The sequence below is a fragment of the Castor canadensis genome, chromosome 15 (genome assembly GCF_047511655.1).
Source record: "Castor canadensis chromosome 15, mCasCan1.hap1v2, whole genome shotgun sequence".
Lineage (NCBI taxonomy): Eukaryota > Metazoa > Chordata > Mammalia > Rodentia > Castoridae > Castor > Castor canadensis.
Genome location: NC_133400.1, coordinates 13,442,022 through 13,463,332, shown reverse-complemented (window position 1 = coordinate 13,463,332; position 21,311 = coordinate 13,442,022). Strand labels below are relative to the sequence as shown.

Here is a 21,311-nt window from a genome sequence, read left to right as displayed (position 1 = left end):
GGTAATTCTACTCACTATAGAAGTTTAGATTTGAAGAAATTTCTCCTTAGAATGTTGAAGACATTGTGCCAATTTTGTTGTAAAAAATTAAGTCTGAAGGTCATCTAAGTCTCGTGATTTCATAGGTACCCTCTAATTTCTCTCTGGATTTTCTTTTGAGAGTTTTCTTTCTGTACTTAAGTTCTGAAATGTGACAAAGCCCTGTCCATATGTGGGTTTTCACAGTCATCCTCCTCAGCTCTCTATGGGCCATTTGAATTTGATGACTCATGTATCACTTCAGCACTGGGAAATACTATTTTATTATTTCTTTGATAGCCTTTCCTCCATTTTTCACTTTTTTCTTCTGCAGAACTTACTAAGTTAATGTTAGACCTGAAAGCCTTGTTTTCAAAGAATAAGATTTTAACCTGTAGACAGTATCATAAATGACATTAAATATAATTCAAAGCTATTGAAAGCAGATGTCCAGAGACACACTGACATTTATTTGTCAGGAAATTCTAGGATAGAAGGATACACTGTGCAGGTACAGCTGTCCTCAACCACCAGCAGAGCTACAGCCAGCTCTTGAGGTAATCACTGCCAATGTACAGAGGTCCCTCCTCAAATTTAAATAGTGTGCTTAGAGATACCTTAAAAGCAACTGAGGAAAAGGGGACCAGGAACTAGAGAAAAGGTTAGATCAAAAGGAATTAACCTAGAAGGTAACACACACGCACAGGAAATCAATGTGAGCCAACTCCCTGTATAGCTATCCTTATCTCAACTAGCAAAAACCCTTGTTCCTTCCTATTATTGCTTATACTCTCTCTTCAACAAAATTAGAGATAAGAGCAAAATAGCTTCTGCCAGGTATTGAGGGGGTGGGGGGGAGAGGGAGGAGGTGGGGTGGGTGGTAAGGGAGGGGAAGAGGGTATGGGGGAGAAATGACCCAAGCATTGTATGCACATATGAATAATAAAACAATAAATAAATAAATAAATAGTGTGCTTAGTACATTACTGTTATTTCCTTGCTCACACTGGCAGTTTTCCAGATAACAACAAACCAAAGTTACTCTTCAACATAACTTTTTTTTCCCTTTGTAGTTGAGATGTTTCTTGTCTGTCTTGAACAGGTTCCAGATAGCATTTCTAAACAGTGGTTTCAGGGCACCTTGCCTCTGGGAACTTTGTTTCAAAGGTACAAATGTGTATTATTCAAAAACTTGGAATCGTTTTGATTGTCTTTTTTTCTGTTTTTGTTGTTGTCTTGTGGTTCTGGGGCCTGAACTTAAAACCCTGCACTTGCTAGGCAAGTACTTTACCACTTGAGCCATTCTCCCAGACCTTTTGTTTTTAGTTCATTTTTCAAATAGGGTCTCCAGCTAACTTTGGTGGGCTGACCACCAACTACAGTCTTCCTACTTCTGCCTCTCAAGTAGCTGGGATTATAAGCATGCACCACCACACTTGATTTTTTTTTCTTTTTTGCAATCACAGAAAGTAAGGTCAAGTGTAAACTAAAGAATTTGTGAATTGCTTTGTAAGAAACTGAGTTCAATTTTTTTCTGCCATTCTTTCTGTGTTTTATGTGCTGCTAACACCAAGAACATTATACTATTCAATAAATATTGATTCAATGAATAAGCAAACAGCTAAAAAATGAATGAGTGAATGGATCCTATTTTGATCTATTCCTTGCATATGAATGTGTATTTCTCAAGATGGCCCCAGGATAACTGCAGAATAAACTAGGAGTTTCTGGATTGACATAAGGCTGTTCCCACACAAAATTCTTAATGGATCTGAAAGAAATGTTGGTACAGCAGTGTTCACATGTGGGCTGGTATGTGCCACAGGTGATGGGACCACTACAGCTCCCCAGGGACATCATTCTTGGCCACATTCCAGAGGGTTGGCTGCTCTCCAGGAGGTTCCCACACATTACACAACCAGTGATATTCATCCATTGTTTCATTTGCAACTCCGAGTTCTGCCACATAACTCACATCCTGGGTAAACTGAATAGTGTAATTTTCCATCTGCATAACATTCTTCTTTATTTTGTTAGTGGTTTATTAAAAGACACGATTGCCAAAGAAGGGCTTTGTTTATGTAGTAATTCCATATTATCTTTCCTGTAAATTCCATGCAATTCTGTATCCTTCAAGTGATAACTCCTTACTATTATTTCAACCAGTTGGCAAAACTTCCTCCCAAGATCACTAAGAAATACTTCCTAGGCAGATAGAAAAGCTCCTTCCCTTCTTTTATTTTGTTTTTCTTTGCCTTGAGATATGTATGGGATATAAAAGCAAGTTGCAAATACGTAGAGCTAGGCCTCTCTCTCATGCCAGCATACTTTTCACAATTGAAACATTGCTTTTGAAATATCCCCTGGAAATTGTTTTATAACACTAAATAAAAAGCATCATTCTTTTTATGGTTGCATAGGAATTCTTTGTATTTATATACCACAGTTTAACTTTTAACCTTGTGTCATTATGAAATAGAACACAGGTTCAGAAATGTACATAATACATTTTGTGTTGGGCATAGTAGTGACCTCCTAAAGGTGTCCATGTCTTAATCTCCAGAACCAGTGACTATGTCCATGTCTTAATCCCCAGAACCTGTGACTATGTCCATATCTTAATCCACAGAACCTGTGACTGTGTCTATATCTTAATCCACAGAACCTGTGACTGTGTCACTGTAGATGTGTTACATTGCATGGCATAGAGGCGTGAAGGCAGCACATGGAATTAAGTTCACTAATGAGCTGTCCTTAAAGTAGAGAGAGTATTGTGGATCACGTGGGTCACTCAACAAAACCACAAGGGTCCTTCAGTGTCCAAGTGATGGTATGCAAAACAGCCTCTAGCAGTCAGTTCTGACTGAATATGGAAGGTGCAAGGAATTCAGGCAGCATCTAGAAGCTAGAAAAGGCACAAAGATGGTCTTCCCTCCAGAACCTCACCAAGGAGGCTGTTACCTTGATTCTAGTCCAGTGAGACCCACTTTGAAGTTTTGATGTCCAGAACTTTAAGATAATAAATTTGTACAGTAAATCACTAAGTTTGTAACAACTCAGTAGCAGCAACTAGGAAACTAATACACATGCACGCACACTATAACAAGTCCCTATTTATAGACAACCACTACTTATTTGCCACCAAGATCAGTAATAGAATATGTTAGCTGTCAGATGCCCCTCTGTGTGTTTTTTGATTACACTCTCTCCCAACCCCCACCTCAAGGTAATGACCATTTTGTCCTTCAGGACCATGATTCCCTTGATTGTTTTTATAGTCCTATTCCTACATATGTACCCCAAACTACACAATGTGTTATTGCCTGTTGTGGAATGTACATCTCACGCCAGTCTGCATGTCTCATCCATCTTGTATATTTCTTTCATTTGCACTCTGTGCAGTATTCCACTATGCGAACATATGTTCAGACACAGCCACTGGTCTTGATGGAGGGCTCTCAGGATGCAGAAGTTTAACCCGCATCTCCAACTTCAACCCTCTTTTCTTTTGAAAACATTTTGTGTCTGGGCACCGTGAGTACAAAGATGTACAAAAGGACTTTTGCTGCCCTTGGAAGAGTGAGTGGAGGAAACACGTATAAATCAACAGCACATTGTAATACCACACAGTGATCAAATGATAGAAGAGCATCCGGGAAACAGTCTGAGTCTTGGGGTTATCAAGGAAGATTCCTCCAAATGTATTTGTTAGTCAAGTAATATCGAAACAAAAACAAAAACAAAAGACTGGGTATGTGAAGAAGGGAAATACTTTGTAAACTTGCTGTGGAAAAACATAGCGAGAGTATGAAATTGCAAAGAATCGCAAGTTCTTAGGGTGGGACTGCTGGAGAGAGCGAGAGAGAGGGAATCCAGTTCATGGAGCTGCCCTTGAACGCCAGCCTGAGCATTGGACTTGATGCCAAATGCAGCCAAGAGTCACTGAAGAACTCTAGGCAGGTGAGTGATCTGCTCGGATCTCAATGTGCCAAATATGACATTATTAAAATCTTGTCAGTTAATCTGAAACTGGACAATTTTGCTATATTTTAAATCATCAGATTTTCTTAAAAGTAGTGAAATCTGTTCAGTAGCTATTTATAAAGACCTGTACTTAATCACGCAGATTACCTTTTTTAAAAAAAATTCCCAAAGGGAAACTATGTTTTGGTTTAGATTCACATATGGGAACTTGAAAATGAAACACCACTTTCTGCCTTAAATTTTGTAATGTCTTGCTAGATAACATGGTCCATGGGTGCTGCAGAGTCAAACGCAGAAAAGTAGCCTGATGGGAATAATTCCAGAAACACCCACTTCCTTTAGAGACTCAAGCAAGATGAAACCCCACCGTGCATTTTCATTCTGTACATTGTAAGAGGGAAACATCTGAGTTTTTAGGATAATTCATCAATTTTGATTTTTATCTTGATTGAATTAAAAACAGAGATTGAAGTAGATTTAGGAAAAGAGAAAGCTAAATCATCCCAATCATTAAAAGCAGTTTGGGATTTTCAGGGCAGTAAGTGAGTAGGTTTTCTTTCTCCAAATTCATCAGATGGTATTCTCACAATCTAATGAACTTTCTTAGTCCTAGGAGTAAGAAAACACTTCATCACCTACTCTGTTTACTTTCTATTTTCATTGGTCAAATAGTTCAGAGAGACTAATAGACAAATGCCTATGCATACATAACCCCAATTTCAGAAGGCTTGAATAAATAGCAAGGTGTCCCGTTTGGGGTCCGGAAGATCAACATTTGGACATTTCATTAACATTTCATTTGATTGGCACACCTTGGAAAAGTAGTTCTATTCTCACATAAATTTAATCTGGTCTCTGTGATAATACTATTTTTAATCATTCAAGTTGATTTCAGAGGTTTTTTTGTTTGGTTGATTTTGGTTTCTTTGACTTTTTGAGACAGGGTCTTACAATGCAGCCCAGGCTGGCCTTGAACTTGAAATTCTCCTGCCTCCACATTCTAAGCGTGGGGATTACAGGCATGTGCCACTGCACCTGGATTCTGATCTCAATGCATTTATGGGGGAAATTAGAGAACTAGGGTTGCCTAGAAAATTCAGAAACATGAGGGTACTATGGGAGAACTAGCTTCATCATGTGTTAAAACCTTAAAAACTGTAGTAAATGCAATGTGAGATTCATGAGAAAGTAGATATCAACTCAATAGTCATTCTTTTTTCCATCTTTTTCAAAGTCATCACCATATCATCATTATCGTCATGCCCTATTCCTCTAAACCCTACCCTACCAAAAATACATATTTCCCAGTGTCCTTGATATATGAGCAAAATGAAGCCCTTAATTTGTTTGGCACCTTGTTCCATCTACCCATTGCTGCATAATCAAGCACCCTACATTTAGTGGCTTAAAATATTTGGCAATCATTTATTGAAGTGAAAGATCTGCAATTTGGTCAGGACTCAGTGAGTGTAGTTGCTCCACATGGTGTCAGCTATGAGCAGCTTGAAGGGAGGCCAGTTGCATTTATAGTGCACCTACTGTATACTCGCATGCTGACTGTGAGCAAGGACCTTTGAGCTATTTGCTGAATCCATCTGTGGTCTCCCTGTGTGGCTGCCTGCTTTCTCACAATATAGACAATGGCCTGAATTGTCAATATCAGAAATCTAAAGTCTGTCATGTCTTTACATTGCCTGTCCTTTCTCTTATACTGATATTAAGAATTTTTATGCTCTGTTATTTTTGAGTTTCATTGTGATGGATTCGCCTTTGTTTGTCCTGCTTAGTACTTGATATGCTTCTTCAGGCTAAGAAATTTTCATCAATTATGGAAAATTCTCAGTAATTATCTCTTCAATGTTGTCTTCCTCTCACCAGGTCAATGTTCTAATTCTGGAAACTCTTTTAAATAGACGTCTTTCCCTGGAATCACATGTATCTTTCCATTTTCTTTCTTTCTTTTTTTTCTTTTTTTTTTTTGCAGTGCTGGGACTTGAACCCAGGACCTTCACCTTGAGCCACTATACCAGCCCTATTTTTGTGAAGGGTTTTTCAAGATAGGGTCCCATGAACTATTTCCTAGGGCTGCTTTGAACCTCAAGCCTCCTGATCTCTGTCTCCTGAGTAGCTAGGATGACAGGTGTGAGCCACCGGCATCCGACTGTCTTTCCATTTTCTATCTAAATGTCTTTCTTTCTTTTTTTTATTATTCATATGTGCATACAAGGCTTGGGTCATTTCTCCCCACTGCCCCCACCCCCTCCCTTACCACCCACTCCGCCCCCTCCCCCTCCCCCCACCCCCTCAATACCCAGCAGGAACTATTTTGCCCTTATCTCTAATTTTGTTGAACAGAGAGTATAAGCCATAATAGGAAGGAACAAGTGTTCCTGGTTGAGATAAGGATAGCTATACAGGGAGTTGACTCACATTAATTTCCTGTGCGTGTGTGTTACCTTCTAGGTTAATTCTTTTTGATCTAACCTTTTCTCTAGTTCCTGGTCCCCTTTTCCTATTGGCCTCAGTTGCTTTTAAGGTATCTGCTTTAGTTTCTCTGCATTGAGGGCAACAAATGCTAGCTAATTTTTTAGGTGTCTTACCTATCCTCACCCCTCCCTTGTGTGCTAAAGCTTTTATCATGTGCTCAAAGTCCAATCCCTTTGTTGTGTTTGCCCTTGATCTAATGTCCACATATGAGGGAGAACATACGATTTTTTGTCTTTTGGGCCAGGCTAACCTCACTCAGAATGATGTTCTCCAATTCCATCCATTTACCATTGAATGATAACATTTCGTTCTTCTTCATGGCTGCATAAAATTCCATTGTGTCTCAATGTCTTCCAATGCTTCATTCTTTGGGTGACCTTGCTAATTTATTATGCTAGCTGAGTTCTCTTTTTATTTCTAATACTGGTATTTTCCTTCCTTTATTTTGAGCTTGGATATGCATTAATATATATATATATATATATATATATATATATATATATATATATATATATACTTATCATGCTTTTAACCTGCTTTAATTTTTCTTTCTGTATTGGGGTGGAAGAAAGGGCTGAGTCCTCTAAGTTGGCTGTGTTGTCAAAAGTTAATATAGCTGACAATTTTCATGTGTTTCTCAAAGTAATGTCCTTAGAGAATCTGCATCAGAACTGCCCTGGCTACTCATTAAAAATGTAGATTCTTGGGTTTTACTTATGTTTTATTGAAGCAAAAATCCGTTGAAATGGTGGTGGAGAACATTCATTTTAAATGAAGACTAAAAAGCAATTGTAGCAATATTGCAGGATATGAGGGAAAACAATTGTATTTCCATATACTAACAATGAACAATAGGAAATTGAAATTTAAGAAAGAAACACCACTACAATAACATTAAGAAAAGTGAAGTACTTAAACTGGGTGCAGTGGCTTATGTCTGTACTTTCAGCTTCTTAGGAGGTGGAGATTGTAAGAATCACAGTTCAAGGCCAGCCTGACAAAAACGTTAGCGATACCTCATCTCAGCAAGCAAAACCAGACAGGGTGGTTCACATCTATAATCCCAGCTACATGGGAGATATAGGTAGGAGGAGTATGGTCTGAGGCTGGCCCCCAAGCACAAGACCTGATCTGAAAAGTAACCTAAAAGAAAGAAATATGAACTACTTAGAAACTGTGCATGGTGGCACATGCCTCTAATCCCAGCTACTCAGGAGGTGGAGGCAAGAGGATAGCAAGTTCAAGGCCAGAGAGACCCTGTCTCAAAAGCAAAAGGGTTGGGAACATGGCTCAAGTGGTAGCGCACATGCCTAGCATGCATGTGACCTTGGATTCAATCTCCAGTACCACAAAACAAAACAAAACAAACAATTGAGGTCCTAGAGGTAAGCTTTTTAAAAGGTGTGCAGCACCTGTATTCTGAGAACTACAGAACATTGGTGAGAGAAATTAAAGACCAAAACAAATAGAAAACTGTACATTGGCAAATTCAGTATTTTTGACATGTGCTTTCTCCCCCAAATCTATCTATAGATCAATACAATCAAAAGACCCTGAGCTGCTTTTTAGAGTAGAAATTGACAGATTGATTCTTAAATTCCTATGGAAATGCAGAGAACCTAGATGAGCAAAAACATCTTTGGAAAAGAAGAATAAAACTGGGAAGCTATTACTTTTGATTTCAAGATAGTTTTAAAGTTTAATAATTTAATCCAGAATAATCTCCCCATCTAAAAATTCTTATCTTAATTACATATTTTGACATGTAAGGTAACATTCACCCTTTTGCCATATGAGGCAGTGTTTGCAGATTTAGAAGATATGGATGTCTTTGAGCCATTATTTAGCCTACCACAGATCCCATGTGGATGTCTGGTGTTTTTAGCTCCTTATACTACATAGTCCATCTTTCCTCACTGATAAACACCTGTTCTGTCATACGTGACAGTTCCAGGATACTGTCATTTATGCACATTTGAACACATTTGTACAGAAACACAAAAACTTGCACATATTAATCTCATTTGAGCCTCTCAGTAAATCAGTAGGGTAGGCTGGATAGTGTCATTATTTTAGTGACTAAACTAAAACCAAAGCTTGGAGAATTTGGGTAAATTGCTTAGAGGACTTCTGAATCCAAAATTTGAATCCTGTACTGCTCTACCCCATAGCCACATGGTTCCTGTGACGTGGCACAACCCGTATTCCATTATTACTACCAGGAGAAATAATCAGGTTCCCAGCCCATCCCCAAACTCCACCCAATTTCCTAAGACATTTAAAATCTATACAACAACTCATCAAACATTCCTGTATAATGCAAAGCATTTAAAACACATTCATTATCCATGAGCTTATTAATGGGTTTACTGGTTTCTGGCAAGTAAAGGTACTACACAATATTAAATACAAATTACATTTCTTTCTACATTACTATGAACACAAACTGTAATATAAACAATGAAATAATATGTTAATAGATCTAGAAATACTATGTAAATTGGCCCCTGGTTGGTTGTTGCCCTAGGTTCCTGGCAGAAACAAATTCTGTGACCCATGAAGGACTCGAATCATCAGGAGGAATGTGGGGAGAGGTGCTGAGTGTGCATAAGAAGTTTTAAAACAAAGAAAGCAGAGACAAATGTGTCTTCTCAGAACAGCTGAGGCTGGATTGTAGCACACACTCCATTTTATCTTCAAATCTCAAGAAAGTATAAATGTTTTGCTAGCTCCTGCATACATATGTGTCATGATATTGTTTTCATTCAGATAATGAACTTAGGTAAAACAATTTGTGTCATATTATTGAGTGTGAAAATTCTCATAGTGAGATTTGAGGTTCTAAGAAATACCCATCTTTTAAACAATTTTGCACACAAAAACACAGTTAATGCTTTAATTAACATCTGAGAAAGCTTTGTTTTGTGTTTATTTATATTGAAATTATAAAACATAATAGTTATAATATGTAGAAAAAGTACAAAGAATACCCCATAATTACAAATACCATTAGTAGCTTTATTTGTGGATTTATCACACATGGTTTTGACCAGTAGAGTCAAAAATAGATAAAATCAAAAGAAATTTCAAAAGAAAATTTTTAAATTCCTACACACGCATTCTGCAGCTCAGTTGTTGCAGAGAAGCTCGGTCAGTCCTGCATCATCATCAGTTGTGTTTAAATCATTGTGTAATCTACTGTTTCCCTGCCATTCATTCTGTGAAAATTTGTCTCCCAAAAAAAAGCAAATGGTGTCCCAAAAGCAAGGTAAAAGTTATAGTAAACCTCCCAGGTCAAAATGGCACCTAAGTGATTAAGTGAAATTTTGAGATTTGTTGAAAGGTGGCATTATGAGAAAACTAAATGAAGCACCTGCAATCCAAGCGCTATGCGTTCTGAGCGTGCAGTTTTTCCTCAGTGGTGGTCTCCTGGGGACCACTTACCTGGGGATACCAAAGGTCTACAATATTTTATTTTTACGTGTTTTGAACTTCATATAAATGTTATTGTGGGGTTCACTCATGTGATACAGGTGACTGGAGTTTTAACAGTTAATGTTGTTGGGATGTGCAAACATTCCACTCCTAAACAGCCATTTGTGTGGCTTCCAGCTTAGTGCTCTTATGAACATTCTCGAATATAAGCAGTGGCCCACATTGCCATTTTTTCTAGGATATGTCCCTGTGGGTGGCGTCTCTAAGATGCACAGGATGCTCACACTCAGATTTGCTGTGTGTTGAGACTTCTCCAAAGGGTTTGTACCAGTCTCCTCTACTTGCAGGAGATGAGTGTCCATTACAGTATTCAATTACCTGACTGCCTGTAGTATTGATCAGCACTTAGAATTTTTCCCTCTAGTAGATGTGAAATGAAATCTCACTGGTTTTGGTTAGCATCTCTGCAATTATGAATTTCTTTATACTAATGAAAACAGCATGCTATAGTGACTGGCCATTTGTAGTTCCTCTCCTGTGAAATTCCTGTCTGCCCTTTGCCCATTTTTCAGTCATGTTCTCTTTGTCTTTGATTCATGTATTTGATGTATTCATGGTGCTAACTTTGACTTTACATATATTGCAAATGTCTTCCATGTTTTTTGTCCTTTGACTCTCATTATGGTGATTTTGGTGAACAAACACTTCTTAAGTTTAATATAATTGAATTTAACACTTTTATTTTATAGTTTGTATACTTTCCATTGTTTAAAACCTCTCATGAGCTAGAGGTGTGGCTCAAGCCGTATGGCACCTGCCTAGTAAGTGCAAGGCTTTGAGTTTAAGCCTGGTATTGCCAAAATAAATAAATAAAAAATAAAATCCCTCTCTGTACCTAAGTTAAGAAAGATATTTTTCTATTTATGTCTTCTAAAATGTTTTATAATTAATTATCACAGTTAAATGGTCATTGAGTTGATTTTTTTCCTAGAGCAAAAGGTAGGGACTCTGTATTAGTTTCCCACAGCTGCTGTAGCAAGTTGCCACAAACTTGGTGGCTTAAAACAACACACATTTATATCTTAAAAGTCTGAAGTCAGTTTCAGTGGGTTAAAGCAAGGTGCCAGCAGAGCTTGTTTCTTCTGGAAGTTCCTGGGAAAAATCTATTCTTAGTCTATTCCAGCTCGCATCTAAAGCTACCAACATTCCTTGGCTTTAGTGTCATCATTCCAATCTAGTTTCATCATTAAATTGTCTCTTCTTCTTCTGTACCAAATTTTCCTCTACCTCCTCTTATGGACGCTTCTGATTACATTTAGAGCTCATGAAGATAACCTAAATAATCTCCCCATCTAAAAATGCTTACTCACTGGCCCAAAAGACCAAAAATCATATGTTCTCCCTCATATGCGGACATTAGATCAAGGGCAAACACAACAAGGGGATTAGACTTTGAGCACATGATAAAAGTGAGAGCACACAAGGGAGTTGTGAGGATAGGCAAGACACCTAAAAAATTAGCTAGATTTGTTGCCCTTAATGCAGAGAAACTAAAGCAGATACCTTAAAAACAACTGAGGCCAATAGGAAAAGGGGACCAGGAACTAGAGAAAAGGTTAGATCAAAAAGAATTAACCTAGAAGGTAACACATGCACAGGAAATTAATGTGAGTCCTTATCTCAACCAGCAAAAACCCTTGTTCCTTCCTATTATTGCTTATACTCTCTCTTCAACAAAATTAGAGATAAGGGCAAAATAGTTTCTGCTGGGTATTGGGGGGGGGAGAGGGAGGGGGCGGAGTGGGTGGTAAGGGAGGGGGTGGGGGCAGTGGGGAGAATGACCCAAGCTTTGTATGCACATATGAATAATAAAACAATTAAATAAATAAATAAATAAATAAAAATGCTTACTCATACTGTTTGCCATATATAAGGTGATATTTACAGATTCAGAAATTAGAATGTAGATAATTCAGCCTCCCACAGATCCTATCAGGATGTCCAGATGTTTTAGTCCCTTATGAAGGGGTAAGCCACTCTATTTATTCTTCTTCACAAATGCCTTGATTATTTTTGGACCTTTGATTTTTACATTTAAATTTTGGCATCAATCCACTAAATTCCACAACATTTTATCTGCCTTTTGTTTACCAGTAACTTAAATTTTTAGACATAGATCAGCTGGAAGAAAATTGGCACCTTTATGATATTGAGTCTTTCTTTTTAAAAATACTGTATAGTCTGGTTCTCCATTTATTTGTATATTTGTTAATTTCTTTATATAAAGTTTTACAGTTTTAGCCTTGGAGGTCTTAAGTATATTTTGTTGATTTATTTTTAGTATATTTATATTTTGGTTTCTATTATAAGCATTATCTTAAAAATCAAAATTTTCTGATTGTTGCTGAGTAGAAATGCAGCTGACTTGGTATACTGATTTGGTAACCCTCATTCTTAGTGTTTATTAATTTTTAAAATGTATTTATCCCTTTGGATTTTCCAGGTAGACAGTTTTACAATATGTAACTAATGGCAGTTTGCTTTTCTTATCATTATTCTCTCCCCTATTTTTCTTATCTTACTGCATAGGAATAAATGTAATATCAAACATCTAAGATATCTTAGCTGATATCTTAGTTTGGGCTGCTATTACAACAAAATACCATGAGCAGGTGGTTTATGAACAACAGAAATTTATTCTGCACAGTTCTGGAATCCAGGAAGTCCAACATCAAGGTACCAGAAGATGTGACGTCTGATGAGGTCCATCTCTCATAAGCACCTTCATGCTGAGTCCTCACTTGGTGAAAGGGGCAGACACTGGTCTCTTTTATATGGACACTAATCCCATTCATGAGGGCTCTGCTCTCATTATCTGATCATCTTCCAAAGGCCCCACCTCTGAGTACCACCACCACATTGGGGATTAGGATTTCAACATGTGAATTGAGTGGGGAAGGACACACAAACAGACCGTGGGGTATGGCAAGTTTTCCAAGTCCATGGTTTGCATTTTCTGGCATTTAATGCATGGAATCCATTGCATTCATGGATTTCAGGCTCATTAAAGAGGTCTGCAGTACATCTCTTTGCTTTCTCCTGTGTGGAACCAGGACACTGTAACCACAGCAAGAAACTGCTTTATTTTTTTAATAGTTTAATATTTTTCTCCTTTAATAAGGAATCTGTTCTTGAAGATTACTAGCTCCTTGATGCTTGTCCTTGCTGCCTTTTGCCAAAAAAAAGAGAAAGAAAATAATTTTCTTAGAAAATCTTGCAGAAAAATAGCATTTATAATGTGACCTTAAATTTACATGAACTCTTAGAAATGCAAGGCTAGTGTTACTTGTACTGTCCTTATGTCCTGGGTGAGGGAAGTGGCTAGCAACAAATAACACCAGCTCCCTTGAAGTAATTAATAGTGTCCAAAGAAATGTCACCCACTGCTTTGTTGCAACATATCTCCCCTTTTTAAAGGAAGTGAAGGTAACAGATGCAGAAATTTTTCAGCCTGACAGTTATAAATAGTCCTGCAATTTATCCCATGATATTTTTGCAGTTCTCTTTCTTTGCCATTCTAAAAGTTGGATCTCAATCAAAGTACATTTCTTTGGACCAAGGAGTATAAATTATTGTGAATAGATTAGAAATCTAAAATAATGTTTGAACCTTCTGAAAGTTTTACTTATATTCTAGAGTATTGTCAGCAGTTAACACCTGATCTTTAGAGAAACCTCTTTTCCAAGGATCAGATAGAGTGGGAGAACATCCAAATAAATAAGCTGTCCTAAATAGTGTTACGATTGATCAGTCTTGTTTCTTGTAATCAAAGTAATAGTTCAATAGCCACTATGATGCCAAGTACTGGAGGAGACGAAGAGCCAGTATTCCTGTCTTTAAAAGGTTAGTTGTAGGGAAAAAGCATTAAAGATACAAAAGCAGTAGAATGTAAAATGTCACAAGTCATTATAATGATGACAATAACTTAGAACTATCACTTGGTTTTTCAAGTGTATTTGCTGTAATATTGAAACTTACATCTAACAGAGCATCAAAAGTATTTTCAATATCCAAAATGTTGCACACAGAGCAAGCAAACCCTTTTTCCTTAAGGAACTTGAAATTTAAATGGTAGAAATTTAAGGAAAATTATCAAACTACCAAGTATTTTCAAGAATGGTAATATCCACACTGCTGGGGAGGATGTGAAGAGACAGGAACCCATAAATACTATTGACGTTTGAGCGTCATTAGTATAGCCATCCTGGAGGACAGTCAGCTGCAGCTATCAAAATGTCAAATGTGAGTCTGTCTTAGAAATTCTAGTTCCAATAATTGTGGACTGGGTGGTTTGGATCAATTCTTTATCTCTTGGCCTAAGAACAACTAGAAAAGCAAGGCAAAATATTTTAAAATCTGTTTTGAAGGAAAAAGAAACCTACAAGGCCAGTGAAAAAGAAGATTCAGAAGAAGAAAATCAAGACCATCAAACTTATCCTTAAAGATACTGCCTTTCTTGTAGAAACCAAAGGCTGAAAAGTGAAGTAATATCAGGGAAGAAAACACAGATGTTCATGGGGTGTCCAAGGAGGAAGGGCTCTGACAACCCCAGGCTATATGGGGGGACCCAGAGAGGTAGGATCTGGAAATGGACCAACCTCCACAAAGACTGAAATTCAGCTTTAAATCATTCTCCCTTACCAATTTGATTAAGATACTTCCTCTTCATTGAGGTACTAGAAGATAATTAATCCCTGATATTCTAAGATATCTATTGTTTATGAGGAATTAACTCTTCTATTTTATATCTAGGGTGATACTAGCTCCATACTCAAATGATTTGCTTCAGATCTTAATTCTCTACCGAAATTTTAGTTGAGTGCAGTTAAATTAGGTTTTCTGGAATTGTAAATGCCCCCTAGTCATCAGTCAGAAGCTGAAAGAGGTTATCTTCTTAGGGCTTCAATTATCTCTATTGATTTTATATACAAAGATCAGCAATCAGTCAGCAAATAATCAAACCAATGAGGAGATAAGGCAATCTGATAGAAAACAAACTAAAGACCCCAATAATAATGAAATAAAGGATTCAGATAATAAAATTATCAGACACCTTTTTTTTTGGTGGTACTGGGGTTTGAACTCAGGGTCTTGTGCTTGCTGAAGAGGCTATACTAGGGCTTGAACTCAGAGCCTACACCTTGAGCCACTCCACTAGCCCCTTTTTTGTGATGGAATTTTTTAAGATAGGGTCTCATGAACTTTTTGCCCAGGCTGGCTTCAAACCATAATCCTCCTGATCTCTGCCTCCTGAGTAGCTAGGATTACAGGTGTGTGCCTCTAGCGCCCAGCTGCTTAGTTCGTTTTTCATGTAGGATCATGCACTAATTTAGGCATGAGCCACCAGCACCTGGCTGGATTTTAAAACTATTTTTGTCAGTCAAAATTAAACAGAGATATGGTATTAAAATCTGCTGGAAAGTCTAAAACTAAAAAATTATAAAACAAATTAAGAACTACTCAGCGGGTAAATTTAATAGCCCACTAGATGAAGCCAGAGAGAGATTTTGTAAAGTGGAAATTGGATAAGTCAAATGAAAATACTGAAAGCATGTAGAGACAAAACCCAGCAAAGGCTGTGTGTGTATGTGGGGAGAGAGAGAGAGAGAGAGAGAGAGAGGGAGAGAGAGAGAAAGGAAAGCAGTATTTCAGTATCTGAAGAGGTGACTAAAAAAAATTCCAAAACTGATAACTGGCATTTGCTAAATTATTTTTTCTTAATTTTTTAATTGACATAAAATGATTGTGCATATGTGTGGGGCACAGTGTGGTATTTTGATATATATATACAATGTGTGATGATCAAATCAGCATAATTAATATATCCATCACAACAGACATTATTTCTTTGTGTTGAGAACATTCAAAATCCTCTTCTAGTATTTTGAAATATACAATAAATTTTTGTTAACTCTAGTCATCCTACTGTGAAATGGAACACTAGAACTTAATCCTCCTATCTAGCTGATTTAGGGGTACAGTGTTGGGGTTCAAACCCAGGGTCTTCTGCATGGTAAGCAAGTGTTGTACTACTGAACTACACCTACCTCACCTATCTCTATCCTCCCTCCTCCCAACCCCTCCCTGCCGGCCACGTCTATAAGCTCAACTTTTTCTTAGCTTCTCTGAATGAATAAGAAAATGCAGTACTTGTCTTTCTGTGCCTGGAGGTAAAATTTTTTAATTGCCTTTTTTTGTGTGTGTCTGCAAAAATGTCAGCCTAAATTGCAGTATAGGATGTCCCTTAAAGGTAAGAAAGGGACAGCATTCCTATTTCCTAAAGACAAGATAAACTTTCTGTATTGCCTAAATTCCAGTTTTCCTCAGCATTGCAAGGAATTGTTTAAGAATCTTGAATGTTTACCTTGGTAATAAGTTGTAGGTAATTTGGGGTAATAAATACTGAATTGTTTTTGTAGGCCGAGAGATCCGTCTGCCCCTCCGAATCAGAGGGGAAGGAATGGGACCTAAGATTCATTTCAACTTTGAATTGCTGGACATTGGGAAAGTTTTCATTGGATCTGCCCATTGTTATGAGGTGAGCACTAGGATTGTTCATTGAGGCTCCTAACAGTACTTGACTTTTTAAATTTGCTTTATTTTGTGTCTTTATTTGATAGGAAATTTGTACAGTTGCATCTGTTTGCCATTTCTCATCCTTAGTCAGACTCCAAAATGCTGACTGCCCCAGGGAGCAACTTTTCTCATCCTCATTAGTCCCCTTTAACTGTACTAAAAGCTAAAAAAGCATCAGTCATAATTTAATTGGCTTTATCTTCCTCATTTTGTAGATTACAAAGAGGAAAACCATAAATACATCTCCCATCTGTTTAGTGCTTATTCTCTGACAACATAAATCCTACAGATCAGAGCAGAGAGAATTCCTTACATTTTCTAGAATGTCCTAATGAGGATAGCTGTTTTCACACTTCAGAATTCTCTCTAAATGCCCTAATCTCCAGTCCATGTTTTAAAAACTGGTCATCACAGGTTGTGGAGGAGACCTCCTTACTTGGTCTTCCCAATTAAACAGAAAGTGGAATTTTACAGAATGGACTCATGGGTTCCCCAGGGTCAAAGTTACTCCAATGTCACCTCATTGCTAGCTTTGTATCTAGGGCACATTTTTACACTATATCAAATTGTACCATTGAAGATTTGTTTTAGAATGTTCCTAAGTTGTGTATGCTTGTATTTTTTATAAAGCTAACAAAGACAATTATTTAATGAGTGACAAGTAACTGTCTGGTCCCATGTTTTAGTGTGTCTGCATGTCTGAGTGTATGCACATGTATGTGCACATGCAATTTCTAATCCTTACAAAACAGTGGAAAGTAGGTTTTATTCTACCTATTTTGCAATAAGAAATATGAGGCATATGTGATTAATACCCTCAACAATATCTCCTTGAATGTGTGTTGAGACAGTGCTAATGGTTCTATATGCATTTGTTCATTTAGTCCTCACAGAAACCCTACAGAGCAGGTTTTATAACTGAGTAAACTGAGCCTCAGGGAAATTTTACTAGTTAAGGTAATACTAGATAAAGTCCAGAGCCGAGGCTCAGCAAATGCACTCCTCCCCCAGAAAATCTGGAAGCCAGGCTTCTTCCATCTTCTGCTCAGCCACTCCTGCCATATGCCCACAAGATTGTGACTTCAACCTGTATCTCACTGGCAGAAAGGGAAAGAACATATGAGAATGTACATGAGATTTTAAGGAGGTGGCACTGGAGGTAGCACATTGCATTGTCATTCACATTCCATTATCTGTATGTGATTGCAAGAGAGGGGATGTACAGTCAGTATAGAAGAGGAAATGTATAATCCCAACTACTTGGGAAGCAAAGATTCAGAAGATCACAGTTCCAGGACAGTCTGGGCAAAAAAAATTGCAAGCTCCATCTTGAAAAAAAAATGGGCATAGTAGTGTGCACTTGCTATCCCATCATTGATGGGAAGCGTGAATAGGAGGATCATGATCCAGACCAGCCTGAGCAAAAGCCAGACCCCATCTCCAAAATAACCAGCGCAAAATGGGCTGGAGGTGAGACTTAAGTGGTAGGGCACCTGCCTAGCAAGAGAAACACTGAGTCCAAACCCCAATACCAACTCCCAAAAAGAGGAGTTTTTTTTTGCACCTCTCACTGCCAGCTTATAAATGTTGGGGCACTGGGTTACTGGCACCTTCTATCTTGTTGTAGGAATAGAAGGCCTTTTGCTGGCATTCCTGTCCTTCAGGCTGTTAGTATCCCACTCTTCCCCTCTGAGCAAATCCAGCCTGCAACCAACCCAGCTCCTAACCCAGCCTAACCTGGCATGGAGACAATGTCCTTCCTCCCTACATTCACCAGGGTATCTATGACCTAAATAGGGTGATGCAAAACGTAAGCAGAGATGTTAACTTCATGAGGAAATTAAACACATTTTGAACATAGAAGTCAGTTGCGGGATTGTAAAAGCTGAAAAGCGACCCAGCTGTATTCTGCATTGTTTTGTGTTGCATTGGAGAGAAGAGTCCCTAAGGTAGAGGGGGAAAGGACAATAGTTCTTAATTGATACTCTTTCTATAATTTATCCTGGGTAAATTTCTCTCGCATCCTGCAGATCATACATTATAGATGCCACATCCAGAAAAGGACCTGTAGTTCTCATGCAAAATGGGTAGGATTTCCCTCAGTGTTAACTAACTCCTTACAAATTTAATAGAAGTATACTTTAGGTCACCACTTCCCTTTCTAACAGATTTTAACAGTGAAGCAAAGTACAGCCAGCCAAAATGTTCAATGAGGTAATGCAGCAGATTGGGCAGTTTGGAGAGCTGAGAAGTGGCAGGGAAGGATATGGTAAGGTGCTTCTTATGGGGATATTTTGCATTCTCTGCATATTTAATTCTGATGCCTCATTGCATCTCTCGATTTATTACATTACCTATTTGAGACAAATTTGAATAACTAGCTATTGCCCTTAGTCATTGCTGAACTTAGCAGACACATAAAGAATAAACCATAACCCCAAGAGAGACAGTATTCCCCAGTGTGATCAAGAAGGAAAACAAATGGGAGGTGACGTCCATTGTAAGTGTGCCCCTCCTTCAGGAGTTGGACCTCAAGACTAAGAACATGACCAGTACTCACAAGGCTTCAGAGTCAAGTCTCAAACTATTTGCTGGTGCTTCTTTGTCAGGTGGAAGAAAGTGATACATATTCTTGAAGATGGAGGGACTGTCACTGTGCAAAATATCTGAAAAGATAGTCCTGTTAAGCCAAAAACAAAACAAAAAAAGGCAAGGTGTGCATATTCCCAGAGTCCTCATGACCACTAATGCCTTTAAATGGATTTTGAGTTACCACTAGTGTATGTCAGTCACTCCTTAAGCACAAGTAAATACTATGCCCAATCTTCTTGACCCAAGGGATGTAAGTGGCAGTCATTGTCACCTATAACCACTATTTGCCGGGCACTATTCTAAAAATTACATAAATTGCTCATTTTAATCTTATACCAATATGGTGAACTTATTCAAAATATACTGTAGACATCTATGAAATTGTCACAATGAAATTCCCTTGTATCATTAATGATTCCTAAAACAATAACAGAAAAATAAATTAATGGTACAAATGGGGAAACTGAGTCACAGAGCAGTTAAGAAGATTGTCTAAAGTTATATAGCTAGTAAGTCAACAGCAAAGCTTGGATTTGAACCAAGGCAGTTTGGCTCCAGAGCACCTGGCTGTAATCACTTTTCTATGTGGTCTCCTTAAAAGGGATGCAGGGTGAAGCACAATTAAGGATACCCGGGAACTTAGAATCAGGAAGATGGGAGATAAGCATAAAACATGAGACAAGTAGCAAGCAGCCTTTATTTATGTATCTGTTTTTGTGCATTAGCCACCTTCCCTTGGCACAAGTGGCCATCATCCTCTGCAGAGGATGCAGAGGCTCTTTCTGCCCTACCTGTGCTCTTCTCAAGAGGCAGGCTGGTCCCCTGAACTCATTCTCCTCAATCACCAGACATATCCCATTCCCTTGATTTCCCAGCACCCAGCCCTTCTCTGCAGAGAACAGCAGGAATCACATGGTAGAGGTTTCCTTTTGGCAGGCACTGAGTGGTCATCAACTGATTTAATACAAACATAATCAGTCTCCTCTAAAATAGCTTCCCAGCCCTCTGCTTCTCCCATCCTCACTTTTTACCACTAATATTAAAATGGGAATCTAAAGAAGCCAACAACTACTTCCTCTATACCCCACTATCCCCAACCCCTGCATAGCTATACTCTGGATTCTGCAACCATTCCCCACTGCAGTCACTCTTCTTCAAGGTCGGGGCTGATCTCTAATTATAAATACAAGTCTGTAACTTTTCCCATAGATTATTCTGCTGACTGCTGTCCACATTTGACCACTCTGGGAATCCTGTTTCCTCAGCTTGCAGCATGCTCTGTCATCCCTCAGCATATTCTTGACATGCCCCACGTTTTTCTGCTAAACTTCTGAATATCTCTGTGTTCTTTGTCGTACCATGCCTTGGGTGTAGGTTAAGGTGGTTCCTATGTAAATCTCAAGAGGATTCTGGTCACTCTTCTAGATGTCAGGACAGCATTGGCAAGGAATGGAGGCGATATCTTTGGAAGCCAGGAATGAAGAAGAATGGCTGTGATGCAGGTTCATGCTCTGAAAGCCAGATGTGAGCTCATCACACTCAAAGCCTAGTGTGCAATCAAATATGGGCAGTAACTTTGTGTCAGAACATTAGCACAGAGGAATAAAAATGTTTCTTTAGTAAAGCTATTGCTTTACTAAAATAGTCAGGCACAGTGGCTCACACCTATATTCCTAGTAAATTGGGAGGATTAAAATTCAAGGCCAGCCTGGGCAAACAGTTTGCAAGACCCATCTCAACCAGTAAAAAAGCTGGGTGTGGTGGCACATGCTTGACATTCCAACTATGTGGGAAGCTTAAATGGGAGGATTGCAATCCATCCTGACCTGGTCATAAAAGCAAGAATCTACTCAAAATTAACTAAAGCAAAAAGAGTGGGGAATGTGGCTCAAGTGGTAGAGTGCCTGCCTAACCCCAATACCATCAAAACAAACAAAAAACAAGAGTCCTCAAACAGTCATCCATCCAAAACAGTATAACATAAACAATGAACATATTTTAATAGGATGAAATCTAACAGCATAACAAAGAAAATGTTTGTCTTCTGGAGTCCACAGCAATGCCTCATTTACATTGTCCAGCTACACTATAAGTATATGTTAGGTAGTTCTTGTTCCTCTATTCTGATTTGCTTTTTATTTTTCAGTATATCACTTAAC

General features: G+C 38.2%; 1 protein-coding gene across 1 annotated transcript in view; it reads left to right on the top strand.

The window, feature by feature from the left end:
- Positions 1–21,311, top strand: part of Hydin (HYDIN axonemal central pair apparatus protein) — a 397,410-nt gene that overhangs the window by 122,101 nt on the left and 253,998 nt on the right. Inside the window, exon 11 of the mRNA XM_074055707.1 lies at positions 16,404–16,522. Coding sequence (XP_073911808.1) covers positions 16,404–16,522 — 119 coding nt within the window. The remainder of the gene's footprint in view (positions 1–16,403; positions 16,523–21,311) is intronic.